Source organism: Monomorium pharaonis, chromosome 4 (assembly GCF_013373865.1).
Source record: "Monomorium pharaonis isolate MP-MQ-018 chromosome 4, ASM1337386v2, whole genome shotgun sequence".
Lineage (NCBI taxonomy): Eukaryota > Metazoa > Arthropoda > Insecta > Hymenoptera > Formicidae > Monomorium > Monomorium pharaonis.
This window is the reverse complement of record NC_050470.1, coordinates 20,682,516-20,700,306: the sequence shown is the minus strand read 5'-3', so window position 1 is coordinate 20,700,306 and position 17,791 is coordinate 20,682,516. Positions and strand designations below refer to the sequence as shown.

Genomic DNA, 17,791 nt, shown 5'->3' with positions numbered 1-17,791 from the left:
ATAAAATTATGTGATATTTACTACATGTTTACTTTAATAATTAAATAAATAAATAAATAAAACCAAAGTTGTATTTATTAATTAATTTAACACTAAAGTCAATTGTGTTGTAAAAATCCTAAATTAATAATCTCAGATCAGTCTTTCTATAATAGTATTGATATTACAATGTAAAATTATATTATTATTACCAAAATACCAAAAATAATATAGAATTATTATTTCTTAAAAGATATAAACGTATAAATGCTTTTTTGTAAAGATTTAATGATTATATAGATCCATCAAAAATATAAGATTAATTAGTAATTAATCTTTTACCTTTGATAGATCTGTATTAATTAGTAATTAATCTTTTACTTTTGATGGGTCTGTATGATCATTAAATCTTTACAAAAAAATATTTATACATTTGTATCCTTTAAGAAATAATAATCATCTCATATTATTCTTGGTATTTTGGTGATAATAATATTATTTCACATTGTAATATCGACTATTACAGGAAAACTGATCTGAGATTATTAATTTAGGATCTTTACGATACGAGTTACTGTAAACTGACTTTGCTGTTTAACTCCGGTTGTATTTATTAATTGAATTATTAAAGTAAACACGCAGTAAAATCACATAATTTTATGAAAAATATAATCTTTAGATAATAAATGTAGCCAGAGTTAAACAGCAATGTCAGTTTACAGTAACTCGTATCGTAAAGATCCTAAATTAATAATCTCATTAAAGTTTAATATTTAGCACTAACCTGCGTCTTGCTGACCTGTCATCTCCGCGAGGTTATTTTGGTCTTTCACGCACCATCTGTCACAATCACGGTTCTGCACTACACGCATCCCATGCTACTCCCGAAAGCACAACAGTGTTGTCAACTTCAGAAATAAATTTATGGATTCTAGAGATTTTCCATCATTGCCAACATTCTCCCCTAGTTTTTTATGGATTTTGGCTCCTTACCGCCGGGGGCTGGGGTCTGGGGCTGGGATCTGGAGTAGTGGAGATAGTAAACAATGCGAGCCTGCTCCAAGTTGTACGCAGCCATATAACAGATGCAAATTTAATTTTTCTTGTTCTTTCTGAGTGTATCGTCAAAATATAGTGACCTTCGAGAGTGCAGAGATTGAATTACCTTATAATTTCTGACACATTTTCTTTAACCTATACTGCTCAACACAGAGCACTCTCCCCTCTTCCTCGTCCAGCGTGGGTACGCAATGGCGGATAAACCATGTGACTCAAGTGACCAATCAAAATTGTGTTTGCCATTGGCGAATCTTTGATTATAGGTCTTTAATATGAAGAATCTCTTTCTCTCTCTGACATCATCGTAGTAGGGAGAGCCTGACAGGGGAAATGATGGATCGACGTGAGGAGATGAGAAGTGCTCCCCACTCCTCCGGCATTAAAAAGAGAAAGAGATTCTTCATATATCTTTTCTTTCTTTTCGTATGCATCAACGCTTATACAGCAGAATGCTCGGTCTATACTTACTATGTCTATGGGAAAGAAGGTCTTCGCCATAGAACTTATACTAATGGAAGGAGAAAAAAACCCGTACAAGTGTGTCCAAGAAGTGAGACAGAAAACTAGTTCTGTCTCATACCTACAAATACGGGCGCTCACGCGCATTATGAGGAAAAGTTATGAAATGAGACAGAAAACTAGTTCTGTCTCATTTCATGTCAAGTCATGTTCTACCTATCCTTGTCGCACAGATGTTAGACACAGTTTCGGCATACGGACGGTATACACTATTGCCCTTCCAGTCACAGACTTCTATAATATACTAGACTGCTAGGCTCGTTATATATTCTCCATTTAGTGTGTACCCGAAAAGTATGTACAAATAGGAGCTCATAGGCGGCAGACTGAATTACCGATTGGAATGTGGCTAATATTTTATAGTCCTACGACTATGGATTACTAGAGGAGTGAGTGAGATGTATGATACAATATATACATATATTATGTGATTATGAGAGCGTTCTCCTTGGACGCTTATGCGTACTTATGCGTTAAACGTATCATTCTTTTGCTCTTGTAATATAAAAGAAAAAGATAAAATGACAATAACCAAGGTATGTGATAAAAGGCTGCCCAAATATACATATATAAAAAAGCGGTATACATTTCTTTTCGTTTAAGTATTAAAACTAAAGGACAAATGATATAACCTCATTTTAAGAGCATTTTTGTATAAAATAACCTAATATTAATGATATTTATTAGTATTATTAAGTATCATTCTTTAAATATATATATATATATATAAACATTTTAAAAATGTCCACAAATTACTCGTAGCAACTATATGTGACATTTATTGGCATATATATATGTACATATACATTCCACTTGACGAACAATGTACATACATAGTAGATGACACATTCCGATCGGTTATTCAGTCATGTACAACATGTACATTATATACTGGTACGCCTAGGGAATCAAGGTTAGCAGTCTAGTATATTATAGAAGTCTGTGCTTCCAGTAGTATAAGTTCTATGGTCTTCGCATGGGCGCCATTTTGGAGTCACGAAATATGTGTGAGTGTGTGTTGTACGAGAAGAGTGAGTGAATAGTAGTAGAAGTGGAAGATGGGGAAGGTAGAGGAAGGTGGAATTGATGTATCATAAAAAATATGTGTAATAATGCCAGGCTGTTGTGCGAAAAATTGTCGCAATCGTGCAGAACAAGGATTTCGTCTTTTTAGATTTCCTGCTAACGGAAAACGTAAACAAATTTGGATTCAACAGTGTTAAATATCCAAAAAGAGATTCGATCGAAGTTCCCATTGAGAAATAGTAGATCGAATCGACATCGATTCGACATCGAAATCATCATTTCGATGTCGATTCGACGTCGAATTGATGTCGAATTCATTATCGTTTCTCGCTGGGTTATGTAAGGTATTATTGAATCTGAGTAAATAATTTTGTAATACGACTGTTCAGTTCTGAAACATAGTACAGAACTGTAAAAAAATATCAAAAATTATTTAATATCAATTTTATTGAATTAAATAAGATATAATAGTTATCGATGCTTAGCAAATTCGTTATTACAATTTATTACGTTTATTTTATTTTCAATACACTTTCTTTCCTTTAATTTTACCACTTCTTAATGTAACTTTAATTATATTAATTTTTTAAAGCATTTTTATGTACACTTAACCTCTTTCATATATTGATAATTGACAGCTCTGACTTTAGCCTTGTTCGTTTTGTCTGTTCTGGGTCTACTCGGAGCAAACCCAAGCAGACCAACGCACTCTAACAGGTTGATTCTGATGACGCCAACCTATTAGAGTGTTGAAAATAATGATATGAAGAGATATGCGCCAATCTATAAAAATAGATGTTTATTCTTTGGTTGGGATTTATATTTTAATTTTTCATTAAGCTTTTCTCAGACAAGAAATTGATATTGGGCAAGAAATAAAAGACATAATATTGAACTGACGAATAAGTATTTTAATACAAATACCCAGCAAGCAAAATGCTAGCAGCTTGCCGGCAATATGCCAGCAAACTCGAGCATGATATCGCAGCAGATTTCAATCTGCTGCTTCCTCATTAAGCTTAGTTTCTAACAGCATAGATTATCAACAGAAAATATTGATAGAAATACAGCAAAAATCGAATATCATCTGCTACCATAACATGACAGCAAATTCATAGTAAATATCGAACACAATCTGACAAATTAAACTCTAAACGCAGAAAGACAGCAAAAACGAAGCATGAAATGCTATCACGTTGCGACACCAGAAACGCGGCGAAGATACAGCACGATGTGTCACATGAAGTACTGACAGCAAAAATGCAGCAGAAATCGAGCAGAGCCTGCCGTCATGACATGCCGGCGAAAACGCAGCAGATATAGAACGCGATCTGCTTTATCGATTGTGACGGCAAAAACATAGCAGAAATCGAGCACCAAGCTGTCATCACAAGTAATCGGAAAAATATAGCAAAAATTTAACACGATATGACGTATTATTAATAATTTTTAATTAGTAAAATAAATAATTAATGTATGCAATGTACATATGTTTATTAATATTATTATTACATTTAATTTACATTATATAATTTTATAAATTTGATGATATTTAATTTACATATACATTACGAATTATATATTTTATGATTATATACTTAAATTTAAATGTGGCGTTTTCGACTGACTGCAGAGAGTTAATTAAACCCAAGATGATATCACATGCAAGAACCGTCCAATTTGAACTTTTTTTTATATGAAGGTGGAAATCTTTGAGAAGACTTCTGGGAGGATCAGGTCCGGGAAGTGTGGGATTCGACGGGAGACACGTCGGGCGATCAACCTTACTACCGCCCACTCACTAAAATCATCTATTATAGAGGATTCATGGCTCCTGCACACAGGACGCGGCAAAGCGGCATCGCGGTGGCCAATCACCGTCTTGCTTTTTTATTAAATACATATATGTATTATCAGAAAAGCAAGACGGTGATTGGCCACCGCGATGCCGCTTTGCCGCGTCCTGTGTGCAGAAGTCATCACACATCTGATGTAGCAAACTCGCGGTCTATACCTGCCGCGTTTTCGCCGTCATGTCATGACGGCAGGCTCTGCTCGATTTCTGCTGCATTTTTGCTATCAGTACTTCATGTGATACATTGTGCTGTATTTTCGCCAAGTTTCTGGTATCGCAGCGTGATAACAAATATGTCAAATTTCTAGCTACATTTTATGAATTTAATGTGACATCATGACATCTGTTTTTTTATTTAATTTTTAGTGGTATATTGTGTCAACACACAATGTCTGATTTTTGTTTTGTTAATGTCTTTAAATTTTGTTGTACTTTTGCTGCATTTTTGAGGGCACATTGTGACGCAAAGTCTACTCGATTTTTGTCGTGTTTCTGTTAATGTTAGTTGAAACGGCAAACTGTAATTGCTTGCTGTCCAACTTTTGCCAGCATAATATGTGTCAAAATTTTTCAGTTCGTGCTCTCGGCAGGTTTGGCTATCTGGGTAAATTACAAATATTACAAATAAATATTTTAATACAAATAAATATTTTACTACAAAAACTTGGCGCCGCTAAACCGAATAATTTGTTTTAATACAAAATCGCTTTCACTATTACTTCACGAATTGTCATAACATAACAACATAACCTCTCACTGCACGTCACTTCACGCCGAGGAGGTTTTTGGAACGCGCTCAGGTGTAGACGTGCGTTTTCTTGCTATCTGAAAGCTATAGGTCGGAATATTAAATTAAAGTAGTATTTAGACCCGCAAATGGCCCTTTTAAGAGCCACAGCACGGAGGTAAAGGAGGAAACTCTGGAATTTCCGCCAGGGGCGGAAATTAGAGTAACCGGCCAAGAAGAATGGAATAAAGAGGTTAAGTGCGGTATCACAAGAGTTCGGCATTCTTTCAAGGATGGTATCTCTCCAACGATGAGGATTAAGGATCTTATGAAAAGGAAGCAGAAATCGAAAATATACTTTACACTTGATTTATGCTCCATTAATTGTAGAGATAAAAAAGATATGATGGGATATTATTTGGATGTAATAGAATATCGTAAGATATTAATGAATATCTTACAATATCTTATAATATTTTAAGATATTTTTGGGGGATATCGAAATATATTAATGAGATATCATATGATATCTTAAGATATTTTACGATATTTTAAGATATTTTTGTAGGATATCCCGGGAGCTACTCATTGAGATATCCGTGCGATCGCCTTCGTCTGTCTGGGATAATTTGGGATATCCTCAGGATAAAGTGTGCTGTGTGGGGAGTGATATGCATATGTAGCAGTTCTCATGCACTGTGTCCTAGGATTAGAGAACGTGGACTCAACTACTGGCGGACTCGTTTTTTTATAGATTTTCAAGAATTTAAAAACTATCTTATTTGAATTCTGAAGCAATGTTTATCATTTTTTAAATCTTTTTCAGATGTTTATGTTCTAAAAAGTATAAAAATTGGCATTTTTGGTTAGACACAAAAACGTTGCTGCAACATTGTTGCACGATGTAATATAATAAAATTTATTTCATATATATATGTATGTTAAATGTATACATTAATAAACGAAAAATAAAGTTCATATAAGGTAAATGTCCCTATTCCCGACCATGTTCCCTCTACCGACCACTTTGACGCGAAACGTTATTTACGATCGAGGCTGCCGATTGATCAACACGTTTATTAGTAGAGTGGAAAAATTCCAGAATTTATGTAGTACAAAAGGATTGTAGCGTGTAGAGTAAGTACAACAATTAGATATACTTTTTTTCGCATTTCTTGCCACACGTTACCATCCACGCGTATTCTTAAGAGTGAGGTTAAGAATTGTCGGTCGTCTAATTAGTCCGTATTTCGTTCAAAATCCTTTTGTAAAAAATAATTCGAGTGCTAAATGGTTTGTTACAGTTTGATTGCCATACTTGGAAACAAAAATCAGTCGAAAACTGTTAATTTTTTATTTATTCGATGGTGTGCACAGCAAAACGCCTGCATGTCCCCATTGTCGTACACGTAAACGTCAATGTATTGTCAAACACTAAAAAAAATCTGTAAAAATATTAAAAATTTTGTAAATTTTAAAATATTTTAAAAATATCCCACACAGCACACTTTATCCTAGGGATGTCCCTAGGATGTCATTTTGGGATATCGCAATATCGTTGGATATCCGTGGACCGTCTGCGATATCCGAGGAATATCCAAGGGATGCACAAATGTCCACCGATTTGACATCCTGTAGATATCTCAAACGATATCCAGAGGATGTCCAAGGGATTTCCTGAGATATCGTAATATACCCTAGTGAAAAAATTTGTCAGAATTAAAAAAATTTTTGCAGGATTTCTGATAAATGTTTCGATTTTTTATAATTGAAACGTTTCTCAGAAAAACTTTAAAAATAAAAAATTTTGATTAATTTAAACAATTTTTGAATATTTCTAAGTATTTTTGAGAGTTTCTAAGAATTGAAAAAAACTTGAACAAAAAATAAATTCTAATTATTTTGACGGCAATTTTGTAAGAGAAAGAAGACTATAATATAACATGTTTCAGCCAAGCCACAGTCGTACCTGTTAAAGCATGCTTAATAGTTTAATATCTCTATACCTGAAAAAACGGTCACCCATCCAAGTGTCAACCCTCGCCGATGTCGCTTGACTTCGAAGACCGTACGCATTCTAACGCTTCGTGGTGATCCATAAACACTTCTTGTTTATGGATTCATATTTGTTATAGATCATTACAATAGATGTTGTCAGAAGGATAAAACATGTATAGTTAACTTATATTTTTATAAATAAATATGAAGTTTTACATTTTTTTTTACTTTTTTTACTATTTTTATATATGCGCGCAAAATAGTACGTAGTTACTAACTTATTAAAAAATCTGTTTTTGCTCTGTTTGTATAAAATAAAAAAATTTTTTTAATGTCATTTTTTATAATTTTTTAGTATATGTAGCATATTATTAATATGCCACATTGTTTCCATAAGTGTATTTTCTTTATGTTCTGACGTTTTAATCTACGTTTCTTAAAGATTTAATTTACACTTCTGTCACTCTTTTGTTACATTATAATTAACTTTCCCTTTACACTTGATTTATGCTCCATTAATTGTAGAGATAAAAAAGATATGATGGGATATTATTTGGATGTAATAGGATATCGTAAGATATTAATGAATATCTTACAATATCTTAAAATATTTTAAGATATTTTTGGGGGATATCGAAATATATTAATAAGATATCATATGATATCTTAAGATATTTTACGATATTTTAAGATATTTTTGTAGGATATCCCGGGAGCTACTCATTGAGATATCCGTGGGATCGCCTTCGTCTGTCTGGGATAATTTGGGATATCCTCAGGATAAAGTGTGCTGTGTGGGATAAATTTTGTTGTTTGATCATAAATGCTGTAAAGTTTATGATCAAAGTCTGCGTACATCCCAGACAACACGTTTGTCAGAATGAAAACTTTAAGAGAAATTTTTTAAGAAAACATTTAGATATCTTGGAAATGATGTCAAAATGGTAACATTTACCAGAGACGTCTACTAAGAGAGGTCTTTAAGATATCTCATTGAAGAGTCTTACTTAAGTTTCTTGAAAATGTTATTCTTATGACATCAGTTAAATGATATCAGCTTGGTATCTCATAAAAGATATCACAATGCTGTCCGATTTTTGAGCCGTCCATGCGCGTCGTAGTTGACTCAGAAATCAGACAACACTAAGAGGTCTTTGAGATATCTAATTGAAGAGTCTCATTTAAGTTTCTTGAAAATGTTATCTTTATAGCATCAGCTAAATAATATTAGCTTGATGTCTCATAAAAGATATCACAATGCTGTCCGATTTTTGAGCCGTCCATGCGCGTCGTAGTTGACTCAGAAATCAGACAACACTAAGAGGTCTTTGAGATATCTAATTGAAGAGTCTCATTTAAGTTTCTTGAAAATGTTATCTTTATAACATTAGCTAAATGATATCAGCTTGATGTCTCATAAAAGATATCACAATGCTGTCCGATTTTTGAGCCGTTCATGCGCGTTGTAGTTGATTCATAAATTAGATAACATTGTAATATCTTAAATGAGAAATCCATTTGATATTATTTAAAAATTATCATAAAGATAATGTTTTCAAAAATAACGGTTTGCCTACAATTATTGTGCACAAAAAATGCACAAAATCTAAATTTATCATGTACTAAACAAAAACAGAATAATAAAAACCATCTAATTAACCATTTGAACGCTTCAAACCAGTGCTTGAGCTTAGTTGCCCTTTTCGAGCCGATTCCCGAACGCGCCGCCTCCTATGCCCCCACTACCGCGCGCGGCCTTGATGGCCGAGCCGCCGATCTCGCTCGTACGCTTTGTCTCAGGAGCAGCTCTGTATAAGAAATGGTACCCTGCATCACAAAATTCATTAAAATTACTTTAAGTAAATAATTTTTGTTTTTATAAACAAAAAAGTACTAACTTTTTTATTACTAATTTATTTCATATGTAGTATAACAATATGTAAAAACATAATATATAAATTAGAATTTTGACAATAGTTTAATTTCCACATCACTCGTGAGGTATTATTATTGATGCTTTTTTTTAAGTGGTTTTCTCAGTAGGCCTAATCCACTAAAAGATGAAATATAATATATAGCTTGGCATTCTTCTAATCTTTTCCTGTCGTTTTTATATATCTTACAATATATAAAATTTTGTTTTCCTGCCAAGCTGTATATTATATTTTATCTTTTAGTGGATTAGGCCCACTGAGGAAACCACTTTAAAAAAAACGCATGAATAATAGTTTTTCACCTCACGGGTGATGTGGAAAACTATTGTCAAAATTCTAATTTACATATTACGTTTTTACATATTGTTATACTACATAAAATAAATTAGTAATAAAAAAGTTAGTATTTTTTTGTTTATAAAAACAAAAATTATTTACTTAAAGTAATTTTAATAAATTTTGTGGTGCAGGGCACTATTTCTTATACAGAGCTGCTCCTGAGACAAAGCGTACGAGCAAGATCGGCGGCTCGGCCGTCAAGGCCGCGCGCAGTAGTGGGGGCATAGGAGGCGGCGCGTTCGGGAATCGGCTTGAAAAGGACAACTAGGCTCAAGCACTGCTTCAAACTATTAATGCTAAAAATAGATCGCAATTTCCATCAAATTATTAAGGCTATGGAAAAAGATAAATTTAACAATATGAAATTAATAAGTAAATAAATTAATGCTATTTATTTCTAATGTTTTGCAAAATTTAATTGCTTTTATAAAAAATAATATAATTGCGTCAGTTTATAACATATTGGTATTATATGTATAAGACAATAACAAGTACCCATATCGATAAGTCAAATTGGCGTAGCAGATAAAGTACAAGGTTCGTCATCCTAAGGTTCTGGGTTCAAACCTACCAGCGGCAAGTAAGAATAAAATAATTTAATTTAAATTTAATTAATCAATAAAAATTTGTCCTAAATTTATTATGTTACTGTTGATAAAAATAATTTTTTAAAAATGAATTTTTATTTTATTTTTTTATCTTTAGTTGCAGTTTAAAAATATCTGATTTAAGAAACCTTTTAGATATCCGATTTAAAAAATTTTTTAGATATCCGATTTAAGAAATCTTTTAGATATCAGTTTTATGATATCTTTCTGTTCTCAAAAAATGGCGCATTGGTTAACATTCTGACATCATTATGTTATCTTTTAGAAGTCTCTTTATGTTATCATTTTCAGAAACAAGATATCTTTTAGAGATCTTTTTGACAACGTATTGTTCACTGGGATGACAATAATTTATTCCCTGCTACAGAAAATACATTACGCAGAGATATCTATATAAATTTGGAAAAAAACGCTTGGAACGAGAAGAAAAGGCGAGGAAAAGGCAAAAGCACTTACCAGAAAAAAAAGAATGTCAAAATAAAGAAAGAAGTTCCTCTTTCTGAAGTCTCGTTGTTAGCCGTATATAAAGAGACAGAAATGTAAAATTACGTTAAGCTAATATTGATTGAATTAAAATAAAATACCTATTTTCATGATTTATGTATATTTTTTGTTTATTGTTGATTTATGTTCGTTTTTATGTTTATTTTTTGTTGGGTCGGCCTTATAGGTGTCGGGAATAGAGACATTTATCTTAATATAAATTAATATTATATAACTTAATATGTAAGCAATATAATTAATATATACTTAAAATAATATGTAATATTTAATTATTAAATATGATTAAAGAGAAAAATGTAATCTTTTGAATAAAAAAAAACGTAATATTTGTCCTACAAAAATTTGTAATTCTGATCAGTTCAATTTTAAATAACTGAAAATATTCATTTTAATGTTTGTGTATGAAGTTTATTTTTATTCTTTTTACAATACATTATACATAATATGTTATAACCCACACAATGTAATATTTCAGCGATATTGCAAGAAAATTACAATATTGCAGTGATACTACGTGATAATATATCAGTAATATTACAGAAATATTGCTAAAATATAAAATGTCCGCCAAAATTTATTGCTAAAATGTTACTGCAATATTACTAATATATTGTGGAAATATTACGACAATATTACTGCAATTTGTCTAATATTTTATAATATTTTTGCAATACATAAAAAATATGTATTTCGGGTACATGTTTTATCTAGCATTTGCATTCACATTACAAAAATATTTTACCTTAATGATGCATTGCACATACCGCAACCATCAAAACAGTTATACCCTATTTGTCGCATTGCTTAACTTCTACAATTAGAAAAACGGTCACCCATCCAAGTGTGAGCCGCTGTTGACGTTGCTTGACTTCGAACATCGTACGCAACCTAACATTTCGCGATGATCCTTGAATACTTGATGTTTATACATATTTATTATAGATCAGTTTAATAGATGTTAGAAAGATAAAATATGTGTAGTTAAATAATATTTTAATAAATAAATATAAAGGTTTTTTTACTGATTTTTACAAGTACAAAATAACATGTGAAATTACTATTTATAATTATACTTTAGTATAAAGTATAATCTCTTAAAGATTTTGTTTATACTAAAGAGATTATACTTTAAAGATTATATTCTTGCTTAACTTAATTAATTTTTTCTATGTAGCAAAATGATAAAATGTTCATTTTCAATTAAGAAATATCTAATTGATAGATGGTTATTAGGAAGAAAAAGGTCTTTGTGAATAAGTTTTTGAGGCAGCGACTGATAAAATATTAAAATTGCTTTTTTTTCTAGGGTATTGCATTGATGCTGTTGTGCGCCGTTTGCGGTACACTGGGAGGTCGACGTTACATCGCTATTCCTGTTGATGGTATTGATGGTATCGATGTCATTGAAGTAAATCCGATCGCACCCTCATTATCAAGAGTGGCTAGACAAACGGAAGCATACGTACCGGTTGCTATATCCAGCGTGGACGACTTTGAGGTACAGCGTTCCGAACGATCAGCCGCGCGTGTCCTGGACTACGTCGATTTTGGTGGACATACCGGCTCCAACGGAGCTTTTAGCTGGTATGCCGACTATCCGGCTCATCGTTCATAATTTCCCGAAACGATAGTTTATCCAGACAAATCGAAGAGTACAGAATATATTATGAAACACTGTTAATATAGTATTTAAAAGTTATGTATTATTGTATGTATAGTGACAAAGGTTACAGTAATATTTTTGATTTTCCGAAAAAATAAAATCAAGGAAAAATTTTTAGATTTTTTCCCCCAAAATTTGAAAAATTGATAATAAAGGTAGATTGCAGATATCAAGAAGATAAGCTATGATAATTAAACACAAATGATGTATGTTTTTAATTTTCTGAAAAAATAAATTCAAGAAAATATTTAAAAAATACTACAAAAAAGATACAGAGGAAACCTCAAAACTTTAAAACTTGATGTAGAGAATAATAAAAGTGACATTATTTTAAAAGAAAAACATCAAAAATAGCAGGAAATAAATAAGAAAAAGTCTTTTCTAAAGTTTCTGAGAATTATTCCAGACTAAGAATAATAAACTGTATGAACAATTAACCTAAAAAATTTCTGAGATAATAAATACGAAAGTTTAGTAACACAAATTGTTAGACTCTAATCTAAAGAAATTTGAATTTTAATACTGGAGAATTCAAGGCTTTCGAGAAAGGTTTTTGACGAGGAAGATGTAGCTTATCTTGTGACCAAGTTTTCTTTATTTTCTGATATTTGTTACGGTACAATAAATAGTGATGGAGATTGACAACATCTCATCTCGTTTTTTTGTTGTTAATTTAAATTATCCACTTAATACTGTAGCCACAGATCTAAAAATCCAGCAGTACAATGCAATGATCTATTTTCATCGTTTTTCAAGTAAATTGAAAATGTTGGTAAGATAATAAATACAGCCTCAAAGGATATGATTATATCTGTATTTATACAGCCAAGTGTGGTGTCCACACTTTATATACGTGTCTTTTTAAAATGTACAGATAGATATACATATACATAAAATACATACATATACATACGTACACTAAAAACATTTGCTCATCAAAAGCTCATAAGCAATGCACGAAGATATCAGGTTGATAACGAGTTTGATACTGTTTATGATTATCATTACGGATTATTTTCATGTTTCTATTCTTTTTAATTTCAATTAAAAATGTGCATCAAAAACAAATGTTATATTATAATCTTATTTTATATGGAGTTGATTGCACATTTGTTCATTTGATGGAGAAACGGCGTCATTAATACTAATATTATGCATTATAGTAAACGATGTTAAGGGGTAAAGGTATTTTCCATCTTGATATAAAGAGAGAAATTCATAAAAATAGACTGAGAGACGAAACTTTTCTCATGTATGTGTTAATAAAAATTAATTGATCATAGTACCAAAATATAACAATTTATCTTTTCTTTTTTTAATGTTATAACATTGCGGTAAGCGAACATCATCGCCGTCGAAATTACTCGCGTGAAGTACGAGTATAATGTGTGTGGCACGCTGCGAAAATGAAATACCACGTTTGTTGCACGTTAGCCTCTTGCTTACTTATAGAAACTATCAATTAATTTTGATTATTTCTACTGGAAATTAACTGTGCTAAGTGATCCTATCTTTTTTTATTCCAATTATACGAAACTAATTTTAATCCTTATTCCCAAATTATTTCTTATTCATTTTTTAATTTTTGGAACACTCTGATGTAATGATTTAAGTTTTTAAGTTTCTCAAAGATATTTTGTATCTCTGAGTTTTTTTCACCATTTCTTAAAATATCAGCTACAGTAAGATTATAGCATTTATAGCGAAATTTGCAGTGCTACATTAAGGCATGAGTTGACTGTAAGTGGCAAATTTTAGAACAAATTTTTTTCATTGAGCATTGGAAACATTTAAAAATTTTAAAAATATTGAAAAAATGTTTGTATCCAAAAAATTAAATTTAATGTAAATAAAAAATATCTCGAGGAAATTAGTTTTTAAATTATGAATCCTGTATATGTAAATGTGATTATTTTTTTCAGTAATTTTTAATGATCTAATATAAGTCTTGAAAAAAATTTTATCCAGGTGACATTACATCTTATAAAAAAATATTTCAACTCATGTGCGCAAAACAGATTAATGTAGCACTGAGAAAAATATAACTCTTTACAGCTAGTAACGACAATTTATCTGTCGAAGATATCACACAAACGAAGTTTATTAATATATATTAATCGTTAGATGTTGTATGTATATATGTACAAGTTCCCTCTACTTACGACTACTTCGACTTTCTATAAGTTTGACTCTCGAATTTACAATCGACTAAATACTATTGAGTCTGCAGCGGATCTTGGTGCTAAATAAAATTTTTCTGTTAATTAAAAATTCTTAGTTCATGTAAACTGCGCGCCGACAATTTTGTCAGTCTTGAAACACAGTTACTAAGCTAAATATCGATGCTCAGAAGAATTTTTCAAATCCCTCCTTACTCGGGAAAAAACTAAATAATTTATTGCGAAAAATAATATCTCAAACAGGATTTGTACTTGCATCTTCCGTAAGGGAGTCTTTGCCAGTTCAGCCACCGAGGCATATGGTATTATTCTTCGCAATAACCAGTATAGCTAGAACTAAGAACGTCCTAGAACCTAAAAAAAATCCTTTTGATGTGTATATATAATAATAGTAAGTTTACTCTCCACTGTTAACTTTATCTATATGTTTGAAACATTTATCGATTGAAGAATTAACCCTTTGATGCATAAATTTTTGTAGCCAAGTTTTCTGAATTTTCGTACTTAAGGGTTTTATGGGTTGCTGATCACGAATCTGGAGTCAATTTAGCAAAATTTAATATAGCAAAACAAAAAAACGCTTTATTTGCCTTGAAAATTGGTATATAGGGATTACTTGAGTCGCCGATTACAAATCTGAAGTCAGTTTTGCAAAATTTAATATGGCGGACCGGAATTTGAAAAATGCTGAAATATAGCAAACCAAAATTTAAAAAAAACTTTATTTGCCTTGAAAAACATTCTGTGGCTTCAATATCTCTATTCTCGCTCTTAGCTGAACCCAGAGCTAACGCCGTGGACGTAGCAAGATCTAGATTCATTTCTTTGACTTTTATTTTTTTTTATTTTATTAATTTTATATACATTTTTATTTATCTAATTTATCCATATTTTTTATTTTTTGAATGTTTTTGTAATAAAAAAATTTCTGATCTTCAAATTAAAACTTATTTTTCAAATTATAGGTATGTATTTTTATTTTTTAGAATTTTTTATAATAAAAAATTTTAACTTTAGATCTAGTTGACTTATTCCAAAGATTGTGTGACAAATCAAAAATAATAAAGCAACAGTTATGTTTTAAAAACAATTGAAGAAAACACATTTTTATGTAAAACAACGCTACGTATCAGTTTTCATGCCAAACAAAAGTATTTTTTTACTTTTACGTCCGTTATATTGGATTCGCCATCTTAAATTTCGAATTTTTAACTTTAAATTCGTAATCAACAAATCAAAAATCCGTACATACAAATTTCCGAGGCAATTACAACATTTTTTAAATTTATAATGCGTTATATTGGATCTGCCATTTTGAATTTTGCAATTCTGACTTCATATTCGTAATCAGTGAGCCTCCCCGAAAATATACATACTTTTTGATATAGGTTATTGATCAAAATTTTTTAGAAATGATTTTATTTTTAAAAAGTGAGGTTTTTAGCGCTTAATTTGTTTATAACTAATTCCAGTAGCAAAATAAAAGCTTCTGTATCTATTTAATTTGTTATTAAAGTAGTATCTGAGAATCATGTAACAATTTATAACAGAAACCTTAAGAGTGGAGTCTGAAAATCAAAAAACGAAAGAGAAAAGGTGTTGCATATATGTATATACCGTGCAAAGAGTTAACTTACTATTATTGTAAATGCTATTGATTAAAAATTAACTAGTAAATTATAACGAACCCGATTAAGTATTCGTTAATAAACCAATGATCAACATCATTTTTATTACATGTGTACGGAAAATCTTTTTTTCGTTCGGGAAATCATCATTTATCTATGGAACAGTTTTTTCATTCAAGTAATTCATTATTTCATTGTTTTATCCTACTAATAGAAGGCGTGAATTGTGCAGTAATACTTTTCCACTTATCTCGTTTTTACATACTTACATTTATTATTATACTGGCATGCGAGGAATTTTGCGGCATGCATACGATAACGTAGATGAACTGTAGTAGTACCGACGTTTTGGCGCTTTTGCGAACCTAACTTTAGCTAACTTGTCAATTCGCGTTGTTCAAAGTATGAAGACTAGAACCAGGAGACCGATCTCTGTGGTTTTGAGTGAGGACTCTGGCAGACCAGCGCGATTTTAACGCGCGCGACGCGCGATGTCCAATGAGCAACCGCCTTTCCGCTCATCTCTGTACGCCCATTGGATATCACGCGTCGCGCGCGACGGAAATCGCGCTGGTCTGCCAGAGCCCTGAGGGTGCGGTCCCATGGAGCAGATTATGCGGAAGCGGAACGAGCGAATCACCAATCACAGGATCGTTTCGACGGAATCTTTGAAAGAGTTCTATCAGAATGATCTCGCGATTGGTAATCCGCTCGTTCCGCTTCCGCATAATCCGCTTCATGGGACCGCACCCTGAGGCGAAAATCTGTCAGAAATGTAGTACCAAATGCGCTGACGATGCTGGTACACCGGGATAAACCGGAATATATTCCAACTCTAGATATAATTGTCTAGTCTAAGTTTATCGTAATCAGCCGTGTTAGTGGTGCTAGGCTGTACCTTTGAGTATATATACATGGAGGAGGAATTGCTATGGTTTCATGTAGACCGAAAGTGTGTCCAAGATCTGTGCGAGAGAGAAAGGTATATCATGATACTCGCTTTCTCTACGCATGCGTTAATATCATTATCTGCACCGCAGTTTCAACACTTCTTGTGCACTTTTGTACTTATTTACGGATTGTATGTGTGTGTAAAACATACAATGCCAGCCATTGTACATATAGCGTTTGACGCATGCGCAGAGAGAGCAGGTATCATGATATACCTTTCTCTCTCACACAGATCTTGGACACACTTTCAGTGCTGGCATTCCTCCTCCATGTATATATACTCAAAGGGCTGTACACAGTTGTATGTTTGGTATAAGAAAACTGAGATAAGTATTCTAAATGTAAAATTGCTAAGATTTTTATTATAAATTTGCATTTATTGTCAAATGCTTGTCGTTATACTCCATATTGTTTCCGGTAAATCACTGTCGCCAGCGCCACCATTTGGTACTACATTTCTGACAGATTTTCGCCTCATTTTTGGAGGCGAAATCAAACTTAGTTCGGTTTCCTGGTTTTAGTCTTCATTGCTCTAGTTTATACCGAGCACTTAGTACGCGTATCAAGTAGTGAATTTAAACTGATCAGCCAATGATTAAACACATTCACTAGTTATTTACTATTTGATACGCGTACCAAGTGTAACCAAGTGTAAACTAGGTCATAGTTCAAAGACATCAGATCGTGTCATATCAAGGCTGCATTCCGAAATTTACTGTCAGTACTAAAAATGTATAGTACACGTAACATGAACTATAGGCTTTCAGTACTGGCAGTGAATTTCGGAACGCAGCCCAAGATCGCGTAAAAGAAATCGATAC

General features: G+C 32.0%; 1 protein-coding gene across 2 annotated transcripts in view; it reads left to right on the top strand.

Annotated features, from left to right (window-relative positions):
* LOC105832083 overlaps window positions 1-13,507 on the top strand; it is a 45,631-nt gene extending 32,124 nt beyond the window's left edge. The window contains exons 1-2 of one of the 2 annotated variants that reach the window (XM_036286161.1): window positions 1,264-2,564; window positions 11,855-13,507. In XM_036286161.1, coding sequence (XP_036142054.1) covers window positions 2,523-2,564; window positions 11,855-12,163 — 351 coding nt within the window. In that variant the 5' untranslated portion in view covers window positions 1,264-2,522 and the 3' untranslated portion in view covers window positions 12,164-13,507. Of the gene's footprint in view, window positions 1-1,263; window positions 2,565-11,854 lie in introns of those variants that run through there. The other variant, XM_036286162.1, reaches the window with a different exon arrangement.
* The last annotated feature ends 4,284 nt before the right edge of the window (window positions 13,508-17,791 follow it).